Source organism: Coptis chinensis, chromosome 6, assembly GCF_015680905.1.
Source record: "Coptis chinensis isolate HL-2020 chromosome 6, ASM1568090v1, whole genome shotgun sequence".
Lineage (NCBI taxonomy): Eukaryota > Viridiplantae > Streptophyta > Magnoliopsida > Ranunculales > Ranunculaceae > Coptis > Coptis chinensis.
In genome coordinates, this window is record NC_141461.1 from 9763856 (window position 1) to 9775972 (window position 12117).

The 12117-nt window shown below is 34.9% G+C and overlaps 1 protein-coding gene and 2 long non-coding RNA genes across 13 annotated transcripts; 2 read left to right on the forward strand and 1 right to left on the reverse strand.

Annotated features, from left to right (window-relative positions):
- The first annotated feature begins 612 nt into the window (after positions 1 to 612).
- LOC147491354 (uncharacterized) lies at positions 613 to 3119 on the forward strand. 2 transcript variants are annotated; one of them, XR_015198440.1, is made up of 3 exons: positions 613 to 724; positions 2592 to 2695; positions 3047 to 3119. It is a non-coding gene; the product is annotated as an uncharacterized LOC147491354 (long non-coding RNA). The 2 variants fall into 2 exon arrangements; XR_015198439.1 differs by lacking the exon at positions 613 to 724 and adding an exon at positions 1629 to 1744.
- A 312-nt stretch (positions 3120 to 3431) lies between these two features.
- On the forward strand, positions 3432 to 5575 carry LOC147491355 (putative LRR receptor-like serine/threonine-protein kinase At1g53440). The gene is made up of 4 exons (XM_086565587.1): positions 3432 to 3508; positions 3617 to 3688; positions 4214 to 4285; positions 4884 to 5575. Exons 1-4 carry the CDS (start codon positions 3489 to 3491, stop codon positions 4951 to 4953), a joined length of 234 nt encoding a protein of 77 aa, XP_086421713.1. The 5' UTR covers positions 3432 to 3488; the 3' UTR covers positions 4954 to 5575.
- LOC147491356 (uncharacterized) lies at positions 5426 to 11101 on the reverse strand. Of its 10 annotated transcripts, none has more exons than XR_015198424.1 (5): positions 10741 to 11101; positions 10361 to 10579; positions 9390 to 9491; positions 6170 to 8663; positions 5426 to 6074 (listed from the first exon to the last, which is right to left on the reverse strand). It is a non-coding gene; the product is annotated as an uncharacterized LOC147491356 (long non-coding RNA). The 10 variants fall into 10 exon arrangements; XR_015198430.1 differs by having other exon boundaries at positions 5426 to 5971; positions 6170 to 6271; positions 6358 to 9491; XR_015198426.1 differs by having other exon boundaries at positions 6170 to 6271; positions 6358 to 9491.
- Between the last annotated feature and the right edge of the window lie 1016 nt (positions 11102 to 12117).

Consider the following 12117-nt stretch of genomic DNA (forward strand, 5'->3'; position numbering starts at 1 on the left):
CAAGGGTAAATTTGTCATTCAACAAAAAAACGGATAAAAAACACGAAAAATTAATCGGTAATTTAAAGCATCCTTTGTACGATAAAACTCAACGTCTTCATAAAAAAGGAGACGCCATCCGCGGTTTCCCAATTAAAAAAGATTAAACCGTTGGTTCCTGATATTCCCAATTAAAACCCTGATATCAAATCAAACACTTTGCAACCAACGAACATAAATTTAAACCCTGCTTTCCATTTTCAGAATCAAAGGTGATACTTTCTTTCATTTTCGTTTTCTTTAATCCTGTAATATAAGTCAATTGATCCATTTTCGCTTTAAAATTATAAACTACTATACCTTGCGAAACAGGCACACCGTTTCGACTATTTTTCCAAATTAAAAAGGGAAAAAGAGTTTTGGTCTCTCCCTTCTTTTCCTAAAACTCAACGAATGTACGCACCGTTTCCAAATTTAAGCAAACAAAATTTCATCTTCTAACAGAACTGCCGCCCCGTTTCTTCACACAATCACACTCGGACTCCTCAAACTTTCATCAACGGGTAAATCTCTATTTCTCCCCTTATTTAGTTTTTTTCTTCTTCTTCTTCTTCTTTTTCTTTGTCTGTTTTTTCATTATGATGTGTGACTTATTTTTTGTTTGTTAATTTGTGGAAAAATGTCACCCCAACTTTAGCAATGACTTGGAAAAGACACCGCATGGAAATTGAAACTTCAAAATCAGGTAATTTTTCAGTTTCAGCGTTATTTTTCAACTTCAAAATTGAACCTGTTCATTTTGGATTGCATACTTATGTATCCTAGATAATCTTTTTGACTAAAGTTTCTGAAAATAAAAATATAAATGTTCGTCTCCTTCTTTATCTTCGACGCCCGTTTTTTATTTGCTGGGTATTATCTTCTTCGACGCACCTTTTTTATTTTATTTTATTTTTTATTGTTGGTCTCTTGAAAGAAAAATCGATGAGTGCGTTTTCACTTTTTTTTCAAACTAAAAAACTCCACCTTTGAACTTCCAATATCAATTGCCCTTCCATCATTCTCTACAATTTCCGCTTACGACCAATTGTACTTTAACGATCAAGTGGTATGGTATGCATTTCTCATCATTTTATTGTTTGATTTTAATTTATGTTCGAGTTTCTATTACCTAATATTTTTCCGTTTTTAGTTTTTATTAGCATAGTTCACCCCATCAGCGTTGATTTTATCAGGTTAGGAGTACGATAGTCTAATTCTCGATCCTAATTACCCCCTTATGAGTTATGATTGTGTTTGTTTCCTTTAAATGGTTTTTACTTTTTAGGAACTATATTATGTATAATTGACCGATAATTTTTCTTATTTTATTTATTTTTCTATTTTTAGATGCATGTCTATGAATGAGTTATTTGACACCATTGCTTAATTAACTACACAATTTTTGGTCTATTTCTTTTTTCGATCCTGTAACGCTTGCTTCTCCATTTTTTATTGCTTGAGGTATGTGATTTTTTTTGGGAAGCACTGTGAAGTTTTGGTTCACCTTAAAACAACACAAAGTTTAAGTGGGTGAGAGTTGACTATTTGACACTTCACAATTTGAGTTTTACGGTTTTGCTACTCCTTTTGTTTCCAAGGTGTGGTAGGTACCTAATAGGTGATGCATGTACCTTTTCCCTCTTGCAGTGACCGGAGAGTTATATCATCCTTTGCATAAGAAAGTGCACTATATAGGTTGCTGCTATTGACTTTACTTTACTTGGTACGTTCATATGAATTTTATTTTAGTTTCCCTTTTACGTTGTCTGACTTCCAATTATATATTGTTTTATTCTCGTGTAGGCTTTGAGTATCATCTTTATTACAATGTTTTCAAATCTTCTTCATATTTAAAAAATAAAAGAAAAAGAAAATAGCTTTAATTATGTATAGGATTTTGCTTATATTTGTCTTTGGATATGTAATTGGTTGTGTGTTAACCAATTTCTCCTAAAGTCCTAAACACCAAAGAAGAGTGATCTTTGTGTACTCTTTTTTTGTGTCTTCCATAAACTTATCATCTCTTTCCGTGAGTATTGAAGAAACTTACCAGTATGCAATATTTAATCTATTTGACTTAGCAATGTATTCTTTCTTATCTATATTTTGATTCTACACCAATACCTTCTCTACAAAATACTTTATTTCACCATTTAATCTTAGTGGTGGCTAATGAAAATTTGATTTTGAATATTTTAGGAAAGCATACACGAACATTTTGAATATGCAAATAGGTTTAATGGTATCATTTAGACCTTTACCAAAGCCATGCTTGGTGCAATTTGGACACGAAATCGTTCCAAGTAGGTGTACTTTAATTACCTTTGTTATTCTCTACAACGGAGTAATTGTTGTTGTTATGTTTTTCTTTAGAAGTACATATTCATCATTGTTTTTTAGTTGGTTTGTTTTTACAAGTAATCACAAACACAATTTTTTAGCTCTAATACATAGACACACCATACTACTTTTTCTTTCGTTTACTTATTTCATTAGTTCTATATGTTTAGTTAAATTTAGGTATCATTTTTTTCATTTTCTTATACGTATGCATCTCTGTCTAAGTCCAGGGACTTAGAGTAATTACATGTTGATTGGATAAGAAGAGATGTGGCTCATAAAACAGAAGTGTTTCTAGAGGCCAGATCAGACGTTGCTCATTACCTCGATTGAGGTATACTATTTTATTTAATTTTGATGTTTTTTTTTATGTATTTGTTTGTGTTTTCATTTAGAGTACATATATATTCAATTTCGTAATTTGTTTTAACATGAAAATTGGAAAATACATGAAAACCCCACAACTTTATTAATTTTGACTTATGGTGTATTTGTTATGATTATGAATGTCGGTTAGTGAGTCTCTTCAGTTGAATAAGAAAAAAAACACTACATTGGATTGCTTGTGGTAGCATCCAACTCAACTTGCAGGGTGCACTGATTGGATTGCTTATTGTCCAAAAAAAAAAAAAAAAAAATAGTGACTTACACTTTACTGACTGATATTTGGCTCTGTATGTTCCAGGCATATACAAGGAAGCTCTCTTGAAGGGCCTATACCTATGGGCATTTTTGCATTGACTAGCTTGAGTGATTTGTAAGTATGTCTTTCTAATTCATTTTACTGATAGCAAATCGCTAACCTCGATGAGTACATAAAGAATCTAAGCTGCTGCTTCTTCCCAAAAGTTGCAACACCACAATTGTGCAACTTTTATTGCAAATTTAGGATTTTAAAATTCCAAAGGAATTTACAAATAGCACTCTTTTTTGAAGTTGTAGTTTCCATTCCATGTCCCAAAAGTAGGAATGTATGGAGACCACATGAGTTGTTTTTTATCCGCAAGTACTTTTAGATACTACTTTGGGATGGCTATATATATGGTCAAACGATTTACTTTTATATAATGTGCAGGAGGATTAGTGATTTAAAGGGGACGGGATTTGATTTCCCATAGTTGAGTACAATGAAATCCATGAAAATATTGTAAGTTAAACTTCTTAGGATAAACACTCCATTTTTTTCATTTTTAAGATATTCTCTACTGCCATATCTTTGCTTTGATTATATCTTAAGCCTGCTTCTAAAATGTAGGATACTGAGGAATTGTATGATTCATGGAAACATTCCTGAATATATCGGGGAACTGAAACAGCTGAAAAACCTGTAAGTCTTTTTATTTTATTATCCAAATAATTTTTGGTTGGCCTATCTGTTGCTACGTAGATTTTTGGCTATTGTTCAATCATTAAAGGGTTTGAGTTGGAGGTTGCAAGAAAATATGTATATGTATATGTACTACTTCAACCAGTTATCGATCCCACTATATAGGAGGGTTGAACTTCTACTAGAAAACTTATAATATGTTAAATATTAATGTGGAAATCCATATCCCAAAATCCTAAGTCCCTATCCTGAGAATCTAAAGTAAGCCATGGTTACACAGTAAATCCACATCCCTGTTACAAGTAATTTCAATCTACTTTAAATAAAAATATTAATCTCTGAAATTTTTATATTAACTTCTGTTATAAAGAACCAATTTTTTTTCTATTACTAGAGCCAAACCAAATGGTATATCAACTTTGTGCACCTGTAACATTTTATATAACCAGATTTCTTTTAGTACGAACTGTAGCTTTATCTCACATGCATTTTCGTGTGTGTGTGTGTGTGTTTTGTTTAATGTAGAGACTTAAGCTTCAACAACTTGACTGGTGAAATTCAAGCATCTTTCGCAAATTTAGTAAAAGTGGACTTCATGTAAGTTGATTTTTTAAAAATTGTTACTGGCATCTTATCCTCATTAACGTCAGTGTTGCACTTTTTGTTTTTTCTAATTATATATCTTACCCGGAACATACTTACTGCATGGGTCTTGGGAAGAAACAGAAATGTGTCCGTATATGTCCTTAATATTCATGTCTTTATTTTATTTGTTACTTTGCATGGCACTTGAAATGATTTCAGGATTATTTGGATTGATTGTTGATTGGTACAGAGGTCGGTCAACTTAGGCAAACTAATTATCACTCTTTAAGAGCTACTCTAAATTGTAGACTTAGTTAGGTTCCCCAGCTTAGTTTACCTTTGTAGTTATTTAACTTAAAGTGCCTATCTGAGTTTCTATACTCAGGGTACTTTTAGTTTCCATCAACTCTTCCAACCACTTGAGAAATACCCTTTAATCTATTTTTTTTTTTTTTCATTTTCTATCCTTGGATGTTATGGTGTCCAGCAAAAGGTAGAAGATGCATGCCTGAACAAGTACACCTGAACAAGTACACTTTCTTCTTATGTTTTTAGGAGCTTTTTATGTTGATTTAGAACAAAATGACCTTACATGGTGACTTTCTTATAGGGATGTTTCTTATAACAATTTCACATGGGAATGCACTGGTCCAATAGAATGTTCTAATAGGAATGTGTAAGTCTTCTGTGCTTTCAAAGTCTGACTTTTGTTACATTAACAACGGATTGTGACTCTGAAGAGGCCAATAGAGTCAATGGTGTCGTAGAGTATGGGATACGGACTGTCCTTTCATACTGAGCAAAATGCAAAGATATGTGTTGCCGCCATTGTGATTAAACTTTAAATGATGCTGAATATGTAATCACTCGAAAGAAGTCGATGGAAAGCCAACATCCTTCTCAACAAATGAATCATGGCATTGATACATATTGGCATCGCTCTCATCAATGCAAGATACCTACAAGGAAGAAACATTACTCTTGCGTTTTCTACGCTGGGAAATGTGAGTTTGTTTTTTCCACTTTTACAATTATCTTATTATTTTCTGTCTGGGACCCTGCACTGCCCTGGCTGAAACCTTCAATTCTCTCATAATCAGGTTTGAATTCGTTAGAAATCACTATTGCCATGAACTGAAATGGGTCACTTGCTTGCTTTGCGAAGTGAATTAATTTATTAAGATCCAGATCGTTGGAGTTCGGAGTACACCAGTTTGGTAGGTTTTGATTTCTCTCAGTAGGAGGAACATGATCAGTTTCTTCCCCCATTGTGACAGATTCATACCAATCTCTGTGGACCCATTGCAGTTACAAGAGGCTAACACCATCTCAGCTATCGGAGTTACACGAACTACTAGGTCACGGTATGATGTGATTAAAAATGACTGCAACTTCACCCTGAATGCCAGGTCTGGTTTATGGCCTGCAGCTTCATATGGTAAAGATTTAATTATCGGTATACTTGACACTGGCATTTGGCTAGGGGGCAGTAGTTTCAATGACAGAGGAATGACACCAGTGCCAGAGAGATGGAAAGGTACCAGTGAAAATGGAACATCATTCAGCTCTTCCAATTGCAACTTCAAGCTCATAGGGGCACGGTCTTTCAGCCAAAGGACTTCGATTATGACTCGCCAAGAGACTTTGGAGGCCATGGAACGCACACATCCCCAACAGCTGCCTGTAACTATGTAATCACTGCAGCACATTTCGCATATGCAAAGGGAACATCAAGAAAAAACCACTTTGGAACACAAATTTGCAAAACACGTGCACCAAGAATTTGAGCCTGTTGACATGCCTGATCTAGAAATTTATCAAATCAATAATGATAGAATGGAAGGCAGTTTTAAAAAGGATTAAATATGGACGTCACTGAAATTGATCTCAACGTACCTGCAGTGTTTTGATCCAGGTTGGTCAGATAGTGGCTCCACTTCGTACGTCACAGAACGGCCCGGTTTAGCTCCAGGGGGAACTACTCATTGTAGATGTCCACTGATTTCAGCAAGTGTTTAGCATTGTTTTGATTCGCTTTCAATTTAGATAGGATATGAGGTTGCCAGATTCTAATGAGGTCTTACTTGCACGCAGCAGAAACGTTCGGGGACAGAGATCGGAAAGGTCGTTACAGAGATGTTATCGCGGCATATAGGAGCTGGTGCAGCAGAGACTCAATCCATTCCAGCTGGTGCAGCAGAGACTTCATGGTCGAGCTCTTGACATGTGCCAATACATGAACATGCCGCAGTTCAACATTGAAAAGTCTTGAGAAGTGGAGCGCCCTGCTATATATCTTTGCTTGATTTGCTATCGAGTATTTAACAGTCGTATAATAATGAAGTATCCCTTTGTTACTACAATCTTGCAGAAATGGGAGTGACTCCTGTTCTCTTTGAGCAACCAGTACACATAGATGATTGGAAAGGTCTTGGCCATGTGACTCATGTTGCAAAAGGAAAATATAGGATGGTTGACGTTCAAAAAATTATAGATGGAAAGCTTGCTGATGTCGTCAATATCAAACTTGCCAAAGTTGGGGTTCTAGGAGACTAGGAGCACTTGAAATAACTGACGTTGCTAGCATTCTTTGCTTCGTCTATTTTTACTGCTCTAATTGGCATCTAATAGATTAGGAATTAAACTCTATACAATACTATATTGTTGTCGTCGTTGTTGATGTATGATGGACTTCATTCTGACATAACACACTAGACTTTGTTCCTTCACATGAATTCATGCAGGCGATAACTTTAATCAAATCGTTTTCACATGTTGGAAATTTAGCACTGACACTCATTTTCTTCAGAGAATTGCAAGCTCCCATCCTTGAGCCCTTTGTCTATATTCTTTAAAATATTCTCACGCATTCTTAATCATGAAACCAATGGATTCGATTGATTATTTCAAATACAATAAGGTAAAAGTGGTGCTTATGATTCATCATATACATATTTTACAATGTATATTGAAAAAAAAAATGAGTTTATTACAAACAAACAACTATTAACGTTTTTTCAGGACTTTGATTCACTAGAATCTAATGAATTTGCTCAGTAGTTATAACAGCAGCAACATCAAGGTGAATTCGAGTAATTTATTCTCATTTTTTCCCTTATTTTATATATTAAGTTTCTTTTTAATTAAATAGTTCCCTTATTTTAATTAAATGTGAAAAGGAAAAATGCAGATGACTAAAGATGAAGCTACTGTTGAGAAAAACAATTAGCGTCTCCAAATTCAAATCCAAAACAATAATGCTGCGAATTATTGTACTTACAATTATCTTATTATTTTGTCATATTAAATTCTATATGAATAAATCAACTATATGACTTACACGTGCAACGCACGTGCCCATTTACTAGTATACATAATGGTGGTAAGGTTGTCAAAAACAAATAAAAGGAAATAATTAGAACAACCACCTCTATAAGAGCAAGTCTAATGGGGGGCTATATGGGCTGCTAAAGGCAAATATAGCACCCCAACCACAAAAATGTCATTCCAATGGGGCTACTAAAAAGGTCTTAAATTTGAAAGGAGTCAAAAACCCATCTAAAATTAAGAACTTCGCTAGCAGCTGCTATAATAAGTTCGGGAGAAGGACGACATAGTTTATACCGTCCGTGTGTTAAATTTCGACGGACGGCAGAAACTGTGCTGTCCGTCAAAAAAAATTTCAAAAAATAATGGACGGACAGCAGAAACTATACTGTCCGTATCATTTAGCATTTCAAAATAGAAAACGCGATTGGATTGGTTTTTTGATTTTGGGGAGCCAAATTTGGCTGGGCAAGCTAAAAGGCATATGCGACACTTTTAGTAGCCCAATTTAGCAGCTCTCCATTGAACTTGCTCTAAATTGTATCGTCAGGACCGTCGCCAACCTTGTACTATCCAAATAATGAATTTCATAGAAACCATACTATTAGTTTGTGGAGCACTTATTCTTATATTAAGCGGTCAAGTAGTCGGAAGAAGTATAGATCAAGTTTCCATTAAGACAATTACGGTAAGAACATTCGTTTGTTTCCACTCGAAAAGAAAAACAAATCGTTTATTTGCATTTGATATATTGTTTGTAGACGGTTTGTTTATCTTATTTAGGTACAATGCATGCGGCTGTCACGTTTTAACTAAAAAGGGTGCGAGCTCGTTAGAATGTTTAGGGAACATTGATCTTTAATCGTCGCTCAAATTCCGAGTCATGAGCAGCAAAGCAGAGAGCAATCTTTAATCTTCAATTTATTTTGTGGAACATGTCCGGAAATATTTCAAATCCTGATTTCTTAGGTTCGGCAGTTACCGTAAGAGTAGTAACAGTACACCCTTCTCTTCCAGAATCACTATGATCCAACTCAATAGCCGTAAAAGGTGGATTTGAGCTCTGTTTGAGATATCAATCAGTACACGTTAAACATAAGATATTGCAGTTTCTTCCTATACCGAATTAAACACAAATAGTACAGCACCTCTTAGACCTTCCCAACTAACCCTTTTATCATTGAGTAGGAAAGTGTCCAGAAAATACTTCTTAAGAAAACACTAAATATTCAGTCTCCTTCATTTAGGATACTAGGATAGCAATCAGACCCTAGAAGAAAAGCATGCGGTTATGAATTTTGTTACGTTTCACTTGTATGTATTAAACTCTGAAGTTCCAATGATGATGCAACACTATTAAAGTCTATTAACAAAAAAAGATGACCATGTACATCAGAGTGACGATCATACTTTAAGAACAGAGTCTGTGGCCCAGGTTAACTCAAAACAGAGTCTTGTTTATTTCCTTAAGAAAACGTTTTAATGAGAAATCCATTTTCAGCAGATATAAGCCCTCAACAGTTACATCCATAGCATCCCCATTGGCACCCAGTTTGTGCGTGTGTGGCGTTTGCACTCCGCACGGACCGTGTATAAATAAGTACTCATGTTGGACAGGAACCAATAATTAAGGATGAAGACTTTGAACAATCAAAAGAAAGTAACTAGAGATGTCTGAATAATAACAAAGACTAGCGAAACTGTTACGGATTGCATTGTGCACGGAGCAATAACATCAATGGGCAACCAAGCACAAAAACAGAAAATCATGTATGATACAAGAATGCACCTTATATCTTGTGTTAATCCGGAAATGCAAAGCTGAAAGGAATATTCTCTTCATCAAAACAGTGCGCAAGTCTCCATATGATTGGACCTTATTCACGGGAACCTGCAGAATATTCTCAACAAATAAGGCAAATAACAGATTCTAAATCACTTCCAGTCTTACACATGTTCCGGTAAGTGATAAGTTTAAATTCACGCAAGGCTATCAACACTCATCAAGGATTTTTTTTTTTCTTTTTTTTATTTGAGGAATAAAACAATAACAATCAAGCCAATGAAGTGTAAGGAGGTCAAGTGATTCCCCACTAACAATTTGAACCCTGTGCCCAGGCTAAGCTGTGTCCTAACTTCTCGTATCAAGAGAATGCACATAATTAACCTTTCCAGAATAATTAAGGAACTACTCATTACAAAAACAGCTTACTAGCAGTATTAGATAAATTTACAGTTTTCTAACATATTTAATAAAACCAAAGAAAAGAAAATCAGTGATTTCTCTTTCATAACATCAGTACAACATTGAAGTTAGGTTTCTCATTCTCTAAACTCAATACTGATAACCAGTCGAAAATTATGTAAATCCATTGTCTACTCGGACTATTACGCAATTTTCTTATCCGCGCTGAACATAGCGTTAAGTCTGCCTCACCTCGGCATATGCCTCAAGGAGGCATCCGGATCATTTCAGAAATCAGTAAACTCTTCCAACACTACCATACCCATTACTTTCCCTAAATTAATTTCAAATATTGATGTAGTAAATTAGGCATCTTTGATACTAATACCTTGGTTTCAAGACCGCAAACATATTAGCTTAGACATATAAACCTTCAATGGAATAGTTTGGCAACACGTACACATCAAATAGGTTCAAAGTACTTGGAGAGACATCAAACATGTACCCCAACTGCATGCAGGATATACTATCTCAAAAAAGAAAAAGTAGTACACAGAAATTGATTCTCTTCATACCTTGCAGAACATATTGATGGAATTTTTTTGAAGCAACTCATGCTGGAAGATCTGTGGGGGATTATAAGCCTCACCAAATCCCTTTCATTTGGTAAATTTCCAGATAAACCCAATGGCAGTTTTGGAACAAGAAAGTTCGTCATGGCACCAAATGCACTGGGAGTGGGTACTGGGGCTTTCCCACTTTCTATGCCTGTTCGTCCGGAGTCCGGACACAGCCTGCATGATACAACTTAGATTTTCAGTGATATCCTATAAATTTTCAGTAATATCCTATAAAGATCACTGCAACATACAAACATAACCATAATCACAAGCAGATATCTAGTTTAAACTAGTTGAACAAAAGAAATCCCCCACTATGTATAAGTAATCCATACTTCGATTTGATAAACTGTTTTGGTAATGTTGTCAATATCCCCCACTATGTATAAGGTAGCATTTGCTGTCATGAAATTAAGTAATCCCACTTCTTAATTTCTTCTTCTAATCCAATGGATTTGAATCTTCTACTCAGATTGTTTTCCAAATCCTGATTTCCGCAAGTTGAAACCTTAGTCCCACATCGGGTGCTTGAATGTGTTTCTGACACTAAATAAGTCAATTTGTCACAGTAAGTTTCGCCGAGCTGGGTAGCGCCTGCTTGTAACCTTAGTGGGGCATCAAATTTGATGGATTGTTAGGGGCGTGGGCCTATTAAGCGCGTAGTGATTCGACCCTGTATTTGCCGGGCCCACCCGAAAGGGGCATTTACTGTGATGTACGAAATCTCTTAGGCTATGCAGCGAGATTGGCACCTCGGTCCTAATTAAACAGTCAACATTTTTATTTGTTGAATTACTAATACATTCAATAATGATCTACTACTCTTGTTGCCCCTTATTATCCTGCCCACACTCCATAAGTTTTTAGATCTACCATATCATAAATTAGATCCAAAGGTTAGGATTATTTTTGGGAGGCCCACACTGTCCTTTTTATTAGATAGATAAAATTATATTCTTTATAGCTTTTATAATCAAATGAATTATTGTGAATTGTTAGATATGTTTTATTCTCAAGCACTCTCCCATCTATAAAAATCAAATTTGCAAATCCAACCGTAAAAAAAAAAATGGGTTAAAAGTTCAATTTCAGTAAACAATATATATATATATATATATATATATATATATATATATATATATATATATATATATATATATATATATATATCCTCACACGGACGGACATCCGTAAAACGGACTTAACAAAAAAAGTGAAATTTCACGAAATATACTCACGAAGGGTTTTAGAAAACCCCAAACCTCGCGCCTATTCCTTCTCCCATATCTTCATTCGTGACTCTCTCTCCTATTCTCTCTCAATATTACCGCGACTCTCTCCCTCCTTGTACTCTCTCTCTTTATAAAAGGGTTTCTCTTTTCTCTCTTTCTCATCTTATAAGCCTAAACAAAAAAAATCGACCGGCTTTACACATACAAGCTTTGCGAATCTCGATTACATGTAAGTTTATTTTTTTTTTTGCTAACATCAATATCCATTGTTGCATCTTCAAAGAAACCAACCGTTCATCATTGTTTGCATGTACTTGCTTTAGTAGTTACCAGTTTAAAGTTCACACATTAGTGGGTCTTTATGGTTATGCCAAGAGCTTGGTTACATTGTTCAATATTGAAACAGTGAAGAACAAAAAGTTGTCACGTTAGAATAACTAGCTAGCTACTGGTTTATTGATTTAATTGTGAATTGTTTGA